The following is a 14,375-nucleotide window of genomic DNA, read 5'->3' as shown; positions in this document are numbered from 1 at the left end:
TTGGGTTTTTGATTACTATTTTGTTGTACTTGCTGCACTCCGCCAGAATTTGGAGCTCCCAATTGGACACTACAGTCTTTTGTTGCATGACCATACCTGTGACATCTATCACATGTCACATTTGACACTGGATGAGGGCAAAATCTAACAACATGTGGCCCACCGCATCTAAAACATCTGAAACTAGGTGGTGATTGAGAACTGGGTCTTCCACTGCTATAAGATTGAGGTTTGAAATAAGGTTTCTTTCTATCTTCATATTTAGGCATGCTTTTAGAAGGTCCTCCCACTTGAGGCTTAGCAAGTCTGCTACTACTTTTCAAACTCTCCACTACTTTTGCTTTCTCCACTAGGGCAGGGAAATCTCTAATGGACATAGGAATCACCACTTCTTTAAGTTCTTGCTTCAATCTAAACTCAAATTTTCTACATCTCCAAGCCTCAGTCATGGTCTGGGTGTAGAATCTAGCTAGGTGTTTGAACCTAGTAGCATATTCTGTGACTGAAAGATTTCCTTGTTCCAGCTGCATGAATTCAATTTCTTTTGCATACCTGACACTATCAGGAAAATACTCCTCTAGGAACCTTACTTTGAAGTTCTCCCAAGTAGCATCTTCACCTTTGTCTTCCATCATTTGCTTCATGCCTATCCACCAAAACTCAGCTTCTTCAATAAGCATATAGATGGCATAAGATAACTTTCTCTCTTCAGGGCATTGAGTAGCTTCAAAGATTCTTTCTATGTCTCTCACCCACTGGTCTGCTCCATCTGGATTTACCTTGCCATTAAATTTGGGTGGATTGTGTCTCAAAAAATCCTCCAGACTAAAGGTATGGGGTTGTTGATGAAGTTGAGATGCTTCTGCTGCTAATCTAGCTGTTTCTAATTGATGAAGGGCGGCCTGATGCTGTTGTGCCATAGTAGCACTCTGTTGTTGCAAGGCTGTTGCCATCATCTCTATTGCCCGAGCTAAGTTGGGCATATCTACTGGTGGAGGAGGAGTAGGTGGTCTACGTGCCATCTACTAAGCACATAAAGAATTGGATTAGAAACTACTAAAATTTTCAGCTACATCTTTAAGACAAATTAACTTAAAATAAATAATCACACAAAATAGATACAAAATCAATCAAGACTTATCTCTAAAATGTATTCTAGCTACTTAGAATTAAGATAGAAAATAATATTGATTTAGTCATGAGTGTGCACCATCACCACTCTATCAAGATTCTTTTCACTCTTAATACTTTCATCTTTATTCATAACAATTAACTTGACTCGAACACAAACAAGATTTCAAGAAAAACAACTTTGTCAAACATCTCATTAGAAACTTTTAACTAAGTCTTGAGGCTAAACTTAAACAAAAATCTACACGCAAGAGAAACAAAATAAACCCACTACCCTCAGGTTATCCTAAGGATGAACCGCTCTGATACCATTAAATGTAACACCCCATAATTTACATATAACTATTACAATAAAAGTTCTACCAGTTTCTATACAAACTTGGAGTTTTTCAAAAACATTCCTAATACATGATTAGGATTTATAGAAATACAATTTACATATCCACAACTCAAAATAAGACTTTGAACCCTCTAAGGCTCTCCTGCACTTGTATGGTCATCTGCTCGTGTACATAGTACAGTCATCGCAGTTCAAACACAACAAGAAAAGCAAGGGTAAGCGACTAAAAATAGAATTTTATAATATACACACTTAAATCCAAAGAGAAACCAAATTACATGATCAATTTATCAAATTATTCAATTTTCTTCAAATCTCAACAATAAATAATCACATAGATCTCACATGGATCTACACATCAGAATATTCAACAAACAACGTCTTCCGAAAGACCCGTATTAAGTAAGTCCTACCAGAGACTAACACCTGATCCAAAGATTACCAGTGAATCCAACAGAAAGGATCAGGGTAAGTTCAATACAACCCAAGCCGTGCATCTCATATGTCACGGTGTGCATGAACTCCCCCATCAGCTTCTCACCACCTGATATCTTAGTCTATGTGACTTAGATCATCAGTGAAGCTCGGAGATCTCTGTTACCACATTGGCATCAATACTTAATACACAACAAACATCAGCCCATACATTATCCCAAATGTATGAATTCAATTCCATATCATTCCGTCATACAATATCATTCAAAAAGTTATCCACAATATTCAAAAGTTTATTTGACATAAAAAAAATACACTTTAATACTAAATCATCAAAACCCAATATTTCCACAAATTTAAATAATATATAAACAAACAACCCAATATAAATAAACACACAACATCCCTGCAAGAGAAATTGAATATTGGAACCACGTCCCTTCCGCATTCAGATCTTCTATCCTAGGGTGCTATTAAAAATTAAATTTAGCTTCCCTTACCTCAATTGCTTGCTTTCCAAGCAACTTTTAGAATTTTATTCCCCACCGTTCGGATAAGCTTCAAGATTTACGGGCCTAATGCAAATTATTCAAACAGAACAAAATTTCAGTATATAGTAGAATAAGTTGAGAGGATTAAACTTCTCAACTGACCCCACCAAGATTGGTGACTAAATCCTAAGGAAAAACAGAGAACAAAGGATATTTAGAGTAAAAATGAACTTACTCTGTTTGAAAATCTGATCGGGTAAAAATGTTCTTTAACTCCTCTGCTACAACGTGGTATGATTAGATTCTAAAATAGATGAGGTATAGAGTGAGAAATTTAGAGAGAAGGTAGAAGGGAGAGATGGAGAGAGAAAGAGGTTTCGTGTGTGGGGGCAGGGATCTCTGTTTCTGTTTTTTTTTTTAAAAGGAGAAGTTGCTGTTACAATAATTAAATCTAAATTAGAAATATATAAAATAATGAGTTGTTTATCTTTTTATTTATTTATTTATTAAAAAAACAGAAAGTAAATTGTTTAAAAAAAAATGTAACATTTTCATATTTTCTGATATAAAAAAACAACTCAATAGAATTGTACCCATTATAAAAAAATAGAATACATGTAAATTTTTGTGGATGAAGTATTTACTTACATACACATCAAAACACCACTCATTTCCAACCACAAAATGAGACACTTCCCCACCTTTTTTCTTTGTTTAATCTTATCCTAATAGTCACATCATCTCATGACAATAAAAACCTTATATTAAGCACCAAATATTTTATTTGTTTCATAGAAAGTGCCACTAATACTATATTAATATTAATACTAATACTAATATTAATATTAATAGTAATACTAATATTAATATTAATATTAATTCTAATACTAAACCTGGGATGAATGAAGAAAGTGCAGTGGGTCCCACATTGTTGGGTTGGATCCAACCACCAACCAATCTTATTGCACCGCTTCCTTCTAACTGTCCTTTTCTTCTACATTCTAATTTTCATATTTTTTATTCTTAAATATTTATATTTTTTTAGTTGCTAAATAATTTTCAGTTCACACACCATCAAGTGATAATGAATAATTTATTTTGGCAAACTTAAGTTTTCATTGAGAAAGTCTAATCCATTGGTTGAATTATGTGTAATAATATATTACAAGTTTACTTTATCTAAAACGATATCTAATAAGATTTTTTTCAATAAGAATTCTTTCATTTTTTTTTATATATATATATATAAATTATCAATAAAAAATCATTAAATAAAATTTAATTTTAAAAATAAAAAATAATTAACTATTATATTAATTAAATTAAATAATATTGTAAAAACTAAAAAATTTACTAAAACTAAAAAATTTTTGATAATTAACTAGTTAGATATCAATTTAAAAATTATTTATTAATAATATAAACTAATTTAAAAATCAATAATTTTTTTTATTTTTTAATGATATATAATTTAATCATTATAACAATTAACTATTTTTTTAAAATTAATTTTTATTTAATAATTTTTTTAGGAAAATATTTAAAATATTTTCTAAATTTAAAAATTATTTTTTAACTAATATTTAATTACTTATTAAAATTTTAACAATTTAATATCTTATAACTTTAGAATAATATTTAATTCATTTAAGTCATGATACATTGCTGACCGAGTTGTTAGTGTATTTGTTATATTTGATGTTGTTATTTAATAACAAATAAACTATACAAACTATAACGTTAACAAATTGTATCAAAAATAATTTTTAAAAAAAGTTTAAGAAAAAAATATTAAATACGATATTGTAATTCAAGTTTTGTTATGCTAATAAAGTATAAGAAAATATATTATGATAGGGTAAAACATTTTCATGCCTTTATTTAATAATTTGTGATTTTTCAAAAACATCTCATATTTTTTTAAATTAATTCTGTTGTTGACACATCGCATTTGATTTTTTTTATAAATTTAATGTAAAAAAAATCAAGGATTAAATAGATTATATTAATTATGCATTTTCATTTTGTGATTCAGTTATAGATTATCGTGTTATGATATAACCAAACGCGTATATAAAGGGACAAATGATTGAATCATCTTAATTATTAAAAAATATAGTTTTATGAGAAAATAATTATTCTTTATAATATTTAGTTTAAAATCAAGTGTAGAATGATTTCTAATCAATTTAAAATGCATAAATTTTACTTGAGTAATACATTAAAATAATTAAGTTCATGAACTTCTTAAAAAAACTACTCATATTCATAAATAAAAGTAATTTTATTTCTTCTTTTAATATAACTATTTTCAACCAAAATTTTAAAATATTAGCTAAACATAAATTATTTTTTAAAATTTAAAATGATATTACTTACTTTTTTATCAATTATTTTTACTCACTATTTTATTAATTATATTATTTTTGTACTTCATTTTTTATTAACTTATATAATATAGATAGATAAAACAGTATAAAAAGTTTGGTAATTGTTTCATTAAAATTAAAAATATTATATTTTTTAAGTTTTACAAATAAAAAGCTAAAAGAGAGTAATAAATAATTTCAAATAAAAAAAAAAATTCTCAAATCAAATTCAAGTTAGCGTTAATTCCTTTGATAATAGATTTAAACGAAAAAATCAAACTAAACGGTTTTAAAGTGTTTGCACTGGAATCAAATAATACTTCACCATAATGTCCAATCTACCCTTTAATTATCCAAAAATATTCGAAATAACCAAAGGGCATTATGGTAATCATGTGAAAACACTATACGAAGCTTGTTGTTTCAGATGATGTGTTCCCAGTGGGTGACCTTCCCCATAAAGAGAAGGAACACCCAATATTCTGTTTTTCTGTCACAATTCCCATTTCACAACCCAAACCCCAAATTTATAATCTTTTTCCAAACCCCATTGTTTTTCCTAAGAGAAAATTCCCTCTAATTCCGTTCATTTGTCGCGTTTTTTCGATTCTTGACGGGGTTTTCTCGGCGCGTGGCCGATCTCCGGCAGCAAATGGCGGCGGGGACAATGGCGACGGCGGCCGGGGCGGTGGTGATGCTGTACTATGTGCTGAGCCGGCGGCTATCGCGGAAGACGGAGGAGGATAGCGAGGATCACGGCGGCGGCGACGTGTCGAAATCGAGCAGATCGGTTCGTCGGAAAAGGCTTTCGAGGCGCCCGGCTCAGGCTCCGGCGACGCTGCTGGAGTCGATCGGAACGCTGTCGGAGACCTTGAGGTTCACGTATTCCGAGACCCTCGGGAAGTGGCCCATCGGCGATTTGGCCTTCGGCATCAACTACTTCATGCGCAAGCAGGTAATTTTATGAGATTCTGAATAGAATTGAATGTTTTTAAGTGACTTTGAGCGGTTTTCTGTTTCTGGGCATGTAGAAAGGTGCAGGCTTTTTGGGGATTGTGACTTGATGAATAATGGGTGTGTGCGTGTGATGGTTTGCACTTTGCAGGGTAATTTGGCAGTTGCAAGTGTCTATGCTGGGAGTGATTCTGTGCAGCTCAAGGGGGATGAGATAATTGTGGAGCTCTATGAGTTGTTGAGGCTTTTGACTTTGTGTATGCTTTTCTCCAAGAAGCCGTTTCCTGTGTTTTTAGATTCTGCTGGGTTTTCCCTTGATGATGTGCTCATTCAGAAGCCGAAAGCTGGGGTATGTTTTGTCCTTATGCTCTCTCTCTCTCTCTATGCTCTATTACTTTTTATTTGTGTATTTTATATAATTTGGGGTGAGTGGTGGAGAGGAGTAGGACAGACCACACGCTCTCACATAGAGAGTCTGACTCAGCGCTCAGATGAGTTTAGAGATAGTGGCATCATTCTCACCTTTGTTCAGAAGGAAACGACAATGAATTGAATCCAAAGGTCATTCTACTTGTATATTGATCCTCTCTGTAAATATATTATATACTAAAAAGAAAACTATTACCACAAAAACACAAGTTTTTGTTAGGGTCCTTTGTAGGTGACATAAAGTGCTGTTACGTTTCCCATTTCATGTTTGTCCCCATATTTGGTTATATAGGAAAACTTTGTTGACTCTTTTGAGATAAGAGAGACGTATAGTTTGGATTACCCGTGGTGTATTAGGCTTTGAAAATGACACTTTTTTAACACTATTTTTTTCTTGTTTTTTTTTGTTAACATTAAGAGATTAAGAGATAAGAGACCCCTGGTGGCTTAAGGAGATAGAGAGACAAAAAACCTACAAACGATTCAACATGTCACATTAGAGAATCCTATCCCCCCCCTTGCAGATTTGTATCTGAATGTAAAATTTATGTTTTGTAGTGGAAGTGTGCATAAGCTGATAAAACAAGGTGTATTTCAAATTTAAATCCCAAGAGATTAAAGACAAAATGAGTATACAAAGCCAGGTTACCTTTTTTAGATTATCAGTTTTAATTTTATCTTTCACTATAGCAAATAGGTTTATTGCAACTATAATTTTTCGATTGTTACTCTGTTGTAAATTGTCAGTATTTAGAGAAGTCTGGAATGTTGGCTTAGCATAGTGAGTAATCTGTTAAAGCAATCAAAGATTTGTTATTCATGTCCTAAGAACTCGCGAGGGAGGCTTGTGCTGTACAAAGCTGTGATGTTATAAATTCCCTGTAAGATTATAACTTGGGTTATTCATTTATTTTATCACCATTTGAAGCTTCAATGACTTAAATGACCAATGCTCTCAAAGGAAGGAATGAGCTAAATAAAAAAGTGAGGTAGTGTCTTTGTTAGTATGAGATGATGATTATTGGTTTCTAGAGAAACACGCAAACAGGTGTAGACTTGAGTTTTAATTCTGAAAATATTGGTGACTCTGTCTCCTATTTCAGTCATTAATTTTACAAAATATGATCTGCCTTGTCCTGGAAAAGTATGCTTCTGCTATTTCTCTCTCTCTCTCTCTCTCTCTCACTGTGATCTTCTGTAATATTTCCACATGTTTTCCTATTTTTTTCTCAATTTGATGATCTATGACATGATATATTTTGCAGCTTCTGAAACCTGCATTTACAATTATATGTGATAGACAATCAAAATGTTTACTTCTACTGATCCGGGGTACTCATAGCATAAAGGACACACTGACAGCTGCAACCGGTGCTGTAGTCCCTTTTCACCATTCTGTTTTAAATGATGGTGGGATCAGCAACTTGGTTTTAGGATATGCACATTGTGGTATGGTTGCTGCTGCTAGATGGATTGCAAAGCTTTGCACTCCTACCCTACATAAGGCTCTTGATGAATTTCCAGACTTCAAAGTCAAGGTATTGTTTTTAAACATTTAATTTGGAACAACTGTATCATTACATTAGTGTGTACTGAATTGATGACCCACTGGTCATGGATATGTTATAGGATCATATTTTTTTCTCTCATTTCTTTGTTCCTTACACTATTCCTTTTTTCATAATTTTTAAATTATATTTCACTTTTTTATTTTATCTAACGACTGTTGCATACATGCCTGTATAAGTATGTTTATTAAACAGTAATCCTATTTCGTGGTTCTATAGATTGTTGGGCACTCACTTGGTGGTGGTACTGCTGCACTATTGACCTATATTCTTAGAGAGCAGAAAGAGTTCTCTTCAAGCACATGTGTCACTTTTGCTCCAGGCATGTACCTACGAAATTTTTATTCAGTTGACCTATTAGATCATTTATCAGTTTCTGCATTTTTGTAACCACATCTCATTTTGATGGTGGATGTGCATGCTAGACTGCAAGTTCACTGAAGTTTCTGTGGCAATGAGAGATTTCCAATTACTTCAGCTTATTGTTATTGCCCATCATGAGATGTACTATATCAACGTGGTTTCTATTTTTCTTGTGATTTGTTTGTTCACAAAGTTGATGGTTTTGTTACAGGTTTAACACTTAATAGCAAGCATGCCTATTTTGCCTTAGAATGTAATAGTTTCTAGTTACGTCTTCAAATAAACACTAGAGCAGAGATGAGTGAAGAATGTAACATCTCATAATATTCATTTCTTTTGAAAATCCTTATTCACTCCAATTGTTGTCTATGATTTTCTTTGATTATTATTTCTTAGAATTTTCTCTAACATGGGATCCTTTCCAGTCTTACCATACAACTGTTACTAAATTCCTTGTATCATGACTGTCTCTTTTGCAGCTGCCTGTATGACATGGGAGTTAGCAGAATCGGGAAAACACTTCATCACTACCATCATAAATGGTTCTGACTTGGTACCAACATTTTCAACTTCATCTATTGATGATCTCCGCTCCGAGGTGAGCTAGCTAGGACTTAATGTTCATTACTTAATTTGTGGAGTGACTATTGCCATTCCTAGTAAGCTAGTTCTATCTAAAAGGCTTTTTTTCTTTATCACAAAACTATAATTTTGAGAAATTATGCAAAAGTTAATTAAACAGGAGTGACAATGGACCATGCTGGAGCTGTACATTAGACTAAATTCCTGAGGTAATCTTGCTTCTGCATCTAACTCAAGTTGGTTTGTAACTAGGTCACTGCATCCTCTTGGTTGAATGATTTACGCGATCAGGTTGAACATACAAAGGTCCTGAATGTTGTCTACCGATCTGCAACCGCACTTGGATCTCGCCTACCATCTATATCTAGTGCAAAAGCTAGGGTAGCTGGTGCTGGTGCTATTCTGTGGCCAGTAACCAGTGGCACACAGGTAACTTCAACTTCAAGCTCTCTCATATCCAATTGACATTATTTAACCACTTCTGCACATTGCTATTTCGGATGTTGTTTTCAGTTTAGGGTTTAGTCAGTTGGTCAAGTCTGTACTTAACATAGACGGATGCTTTATCCTTGATCTTGACACTTACATGACTAGATATTCATTTTGTACAGGATTTCTTACACAGTGCATCCTTAATCTGATGTTGATCGTGTCTTATATTGCAGGTTGTGATGAGGCGTGCACAGAGTGTTGCTGAGGCTGTTGTCAGAACTCGTTCATCACTGTCATCATGGTCTTGCATGAGTGCGCGCCGCCGAAATGTGGGTCCATCAGTAAACTCTAAATCAGAGGATTTAACTGAAGCCTCTCTAATATCTGCAAGGAACACAGAATCTCTTATGACTGAAGAGGTAGTAGTAGAACCTATGCTTAAGGATGAAAATACATCCTCAAGTGGAGGATCTGGCCACGATGACACAGATGAAGAAGAGCCACTCATTCCTGCTAATCAAAACATTACTGCAGCAGTTGTGGATGACTTAACAGAGGGCCAGTTATGGTATGAACTGGAGAAGGAGCTTCAAAAACAGGATAATGCTCTGAACATTCATGCTCAAGAGGAAGAGGCTGCAGCAGCAAAAGAGATCACAGAAGAAGAGAGTCAACTTGTTGATGCTGCTGCAGAATGCAGTAGCAGTTCAATCACTACATCAGACAACTTGGACAGCCATCGATTTTATCCCCCTGGCAGGATCATGCATATCGTTCCTGTACCTTCATCAGATGAATCAAATTCAAATTCTGATGACCCTGTAGAAGAACATGTCACCTTATATGAAACTCCCAGAGAGTTGTACAGCAAGCTCAGACTTTCAAGAACCATGATAAATGATCATTACATGCCAATGTATAAGAAGATGATGGAACTATTAATACGAGAACTAGAGAAAGATAGCAGCTGTAATATTTTGAATTAAAGGAAACAAAATAGCAATTGCAGAATTGTTAGTGAACTGAGTACATATTTCCCTTCTTTTTTTATCCTTGCTGGCTACTGCCATGCTGTAGAAAATTTTGATTGTATGAATTTGATTCTTTTAAGGTAGGTACATGTATAAAATGAGAAATTAAGTGTATTTACTGTTCATTTAAAAAGGTTGTATATATAACAAACGGAAATGCAGTTTTTTTTTCAACTTATTTACTCGTTTTGGAGGAGTTAAATTTACTTGAATAGTATTTTTCATGAATGGTTCATAAGCATTGTATACTCCTAAATCACTTGTGGGAGGACTTGCGGTGCAGAAGTTAACTACGGAGATGCAGATCTATATATTTATTATAATTATGAATTATATAAATTAATAATAAAGATTTATGTATATAATTATGTTTTAATATTTTTTTAGCAGAAAGATGTTTTTTATAATTGGTTCTAAAAAATTTGTTTCTTATTTTTATAATCATAATAAAAATTTATACAATAAATTTGAATTTTTAGAAAATTAATGTTATTTCTCTTTTTTTAAAATAGGCTAAAACCGTGATAGAATTCTCATAAATTCAACAACAAATATTCTTTGAATTGGACATTTCATCGATATATGTCATACGAGTGTCTAATATTTGTTTAGGATTTAGGGTTTTAAGGATCACTATCTTAAATATAACACTTTGCTAAAACTTAACCATTAAGGATTAGGAGTAAAATCATGATGGAAAATCAATTTGTAAATATCACAAGCTATAGTTCTATTATATTATTGCTCCAAAATATTCAATTTTGGTGCTTTCACTAAACTAAAGTTTGCTATTTCATCCATGCCATAAGTTCTTAAGTCATCCCGCATATATATTGCAGTACCATGCTGAAGTAAATTGGAACTCATCACATTACCATAAAAAAGAGAAATTGAAGCACATGGTTTCTGAAACAAAAACACGTTTGGACCTTGGTCGCGAAAGAATAATGTGCTCAACCAAGGAAACAATGAAACGGTACTCAGCAATACAGTTCTTTTACACACATGCTCAGGTCAGTTGTATTGATGCTGTTCTTAGACTTGATATTCAACACTTACACCAAATCAGGAGAATGAAGATCGTGAATCAATTATTAAAGAATGTACAGTTTTGATATTGAAGAATCAAGCCATTCAGCCCATCTGCCATCACTTTACATTGACATTTTCATTGCAGTTAAAATTGCTTGTTGAAATTATCAACCGCCATAGCGGTGCTTGAGGGATTCAGGGGGCTGCTCTTCCATGATACCAGAACCTGTTGTTGCCAAGTACTCGCGAATGGTTGTTTTACGGTCAGCAAGATAAGTGTGATCCAGAAAATTGTTGTAGGCTGTTTCACCAAGATTCTTTGCTGCTAATACACTACAATGAGTTTCACTAATACTGTTAATTTACAGGGAATCTAACTCTAGACAAGGTTTAAATAGTGGAAAGCTTTGTTCGCCAATTATACTATTATGGTTTTGAGGAAACTAATAATTTTTTCTTTTGTTTCCAACATTGAAAGAAAATTGAAAAGGGATATGTGGAAACTTGTCAAGTAGACAGAAAGTGTAATGAGGAGCAATGTTGCCCGTGAATTTGTGACCTGTGTGAAGAGTCCTTGTTCCATTGAACTTTTTTACCGATTAAATCTTTAACTGGTGCCTTAGTTAACATAAGCCTTGTACTATTTCCCCTGTTCAGCATCTATTAAAAAAATGACAAATGGGTTTTCACCCAGTGCTTACCAGTGCCGAAGATAAATCCGACAAGGTAACACATCATCTCTCCAAATTTTATCTATATTCCACCGCCCATATTGCTGAAAATAGATTTCCTTGTTTCCTGAATGGAACTGTAATGTAAGAATGCATAAACGAAGACAAAAGATACTAAATAAGAAAGAAACAATCTAGGTACGGCAAAAGGCATGTATAAATAGACAATCAGATTTTTCTTTCATATAAAATATAGAAATCACTTAGAGTGGTAAGATTGGAGGAAAATAAAATCTAGTGAACCATTTTACCCTTCTTTCTGCCTAGCCAGAAAGTTATGAAACAGTGAGGAATGTCTAGTAATATTTTGATTTTTATAAATATCCCACCAAGCAGAATATAGAAAACTGATATTGCTATAAATAATTCAGTTAGTGTTGTACATTAGTTAAGTAGTTAGTAGGCTGTTAATTAACTGCTAGCTATTGTACAAAAAATAGTAATGTGATGTATTGCTATAGATAGACGTGTGAGAAATAAAATTTTAGAATCAGTACTCAAATCTCTTCTCTCTCCTTTTTCTTCACTGTTTTTACAAGTGTGTTTACTGTGTGTCCTACCATACATAAGAAGAAAAATTAAAGTCTCTAATAAGAACTTTATAACTTGTGATTACTTATAATCTTAGAGTCCCTTATCTCCTTTTCAGAAAAACCTCAGTGTCATCCATCAGTGAATCTTTTATATGCAAACAATAATAACAATTCGGAGAACATGTTGAAACTTCATAAAATAAATAGTTTTTCTATTTTGATCATCTAAATCCTCAAGAGTTTTTCCACAAATGCAACTCTATTTAATTCAAAAGAAATTAGGTGGCAATCTCCCTAATCAGTTTCTGTGGTTAGATTTAAGAATAGAAGACACTATCAACTATGCCGGACACAAACATGAAAAAAATATTTGGACAGAAACAGCTTTTCTAGTTTCCAAAGCCTCTTGCCCTTAAAAATTACCAAGCCAATGAAAAATTACCTTTGCATCTAATGTTGAAAAATTCCTCATCACTGTAACGGGCACAAAGAACCTGAAAATAATTTGGCACATCGAATGACCACTTTGCTAATTAAATAAGCAACATTTCTTATGAGCAGAGACAATTCATGCTTTGCCACGACAATAACAACCATCACATACCGCTGGAAAATCAAAAGCATTGCCATCAAGCGTTTCAGGAAGAACCTAACACACAAGCAACCAAAGATCTTAAGCCACCACAAACCAAAAATATCTGAAGACTCAAAATATAAAAGCAGCATGCTAAAAATCTACATCTTCATGCTTACAGCAAGAAACCGAAACTCAACCTCCCTCTTGATAAAATCTGGAATCTGCAAATTCATCCACAGAAAATATTAGCTCCAGAGCTCAAGCTAACAAAAAACCAGCCTCACTAAATCTGAAACTGCCAGATTCCCTGTATTTTAGACGCATAGAATTTAAAGTATTCAATACAGTACCTCGGATTTTCTGATCTCAAACACTGTTACCACAAGAGTTTCTCCTTCACATGGCTCCACACTCAAGCTCGAAATCTCCTGATAACATTTTCATCCAACACAGCATAAGCATCACATTTCCAACGTCCCTTCCAATTTTTCCTTATTTTCAATTTCACAATAAAACAAATAAAAATGGACTCGATTGTTCTTCTCAAACTATGAAGAAGTAACAGTTACGGTTTTGTCAGAACGAACCATGGTTTCGGGCTTTGCAATGGCGCGCTCGAAGAAAACAGGAGCGACGTGCGCGAAGACGCGCCGGAAGCTTTTCAACTGTGCGGTTCGGAAGTTCGCCAAATCGGGGAAAGTGCTTCGTGCGCTTCTCTCTGCGGAGGAAGGAACGGTTACGTTGATAAAGAGGAACAGTAATAGCAGAGAAAGTGAAGGTGGGAGCAATGATAGTTTACCGGAGAGGAGAGAGCCGAAGCCGCATATGGAGATGTAGCCGTCGGGAGAGAGGAGAGATTCGAAGTCGGACTCCTCGCTGAGTTCGGTGGGGATCGGAGAGGATGATCGGAGAGCGGCGGAGGCCATGGCGGTTTTTGAGACAGAAAGAGGAGCGAAAGAGAGTGAGAGAGTGGCGCGTTGGTGGGACGCGCGAAAGGCGAGTGATGAGAGTTGGAAGGGGAAGTTTATGGAGGCAATGATGGAGGCTATGTTCATCGTCCAGCAGCAACAAGCTGACTCGCGACACAGCGCGATTGAGCAGTTAGAATTTGTAGAGAACCTGTTGAATTCAGACACACAAATTCTTTTTATTTTTTCTTTATTAAAAATTTCGTCACATTCTCAAAATATTTTTTATTTTTATTTAATTATTTACTATTCAATCTTTTGTTGTCAAAATCATTAGTTATACTTTTTCTTATTTAATTTACCGATTAACTTTTCTATCTCTCTACAAAACAATTAGGTTGTTAAGTATTTTATTTTTATCTAATTATTTTATCGTTTAATTTTTCTATCGATGAAATGATTTAACCAT

General features: G+C 33.8%; 2 protein-coding genes and 1 long non-coding RNA gene across 3 annotated transcripts; 1 reads left to right on the top strand and 2 right to left on the bottom strand.

Moving 5' to 3' along the window:
* Positions 1-1,379: 1,379 nt before the first annotated feature.
* LOC137822026 (uncharacterized) lies at positions 1,380-2,773 on the bottom strand. The gene is made up of 3 exons (XR_011082913.1): positions 2,633-2,773; positions 2,407-2,481; positions 1,380-1,631 (listed from the first exon to the last, which is right to left on the bottom strand). It is a non-coding gene; the product is annotated as an uncharacterized lncRNA (long non-coding RNA).
* A 2,236-nt stretch (positions 2,774-5,009) lies between these two features.
* Positions 5,010-10,239, top strand: LOC137820772 (uncharacterized). Its single transcript, XM_068625013.1, has 7 exons — positions 5,010-5,721; positions 5,872-6,069; positions 7,415-7,687; positions 7,937-8,039; positions 8,560-8,678; positions 8,915-9,091; positions 9,328-10,239. The coding sequence occupies exons 1-7, from the start codon at positions 5,419-5,421 to the stop codon at positions 10,078-10,080; spliced, it is 1,926 nt and encodes a 641-aa protein (XP_068481114.1). The 5' UTR covers positions 5,010-5,418; the 3' UTR covers positions 10,081-10,239.
* A 733-nt stretch (positions 10,240-10,972) lies between these two features.
* LOC137823166 (uncharacterized) lies at positions 10,973-14,129 on the bottom strand. The gene is made up of 8 exons (XM_068628318.1): positions 13,798-14,129; positions 13,586-13,716; positions 13,349-13,426; positions 13,175-13,219; positions 13,026-13,070; positions 12,864-12,915; positions 11,859-11,955; positions 10,973-11,490 (listed from the first exon to the last, which is right to left on the bottom strand). Exons 1-8 carry the CDS (start codon positions 14,051-14,053, stop codon positions 11,325-11,327), a joined length of 870 nt encoding a protein of 289 aa, XP_068484419.1. The 5' UTR covers positions 14,054-14,129; the 3' UTR covers positions 10,973-11,324.
* Between the last annotated feature and the right edge of the window lie 246 nt (positions 14,130-14,375).

The sequence above is a fragment of the Phaseolus vulgaris genome, chromosome 9, assembly GCF_000499845.2.
Source record: "Phaseolus vulgaris cultivar G19833 chromosome 9, P. vulgaris v2.0, whole genome shotgun sequence".
NCBI classification, from domain to species: Eukaryota; Viridiplantae; Streptophyta; class Magnoliopsida; order Fabales; family Fabaceae; genus Phaseolus; species Phaseolus vulgaris.
The sequence above is the reverse complement of the archived record's forward strand: the minus strand, read 5'-3'. Positions and strand labels throughout refer to the sequence as shown.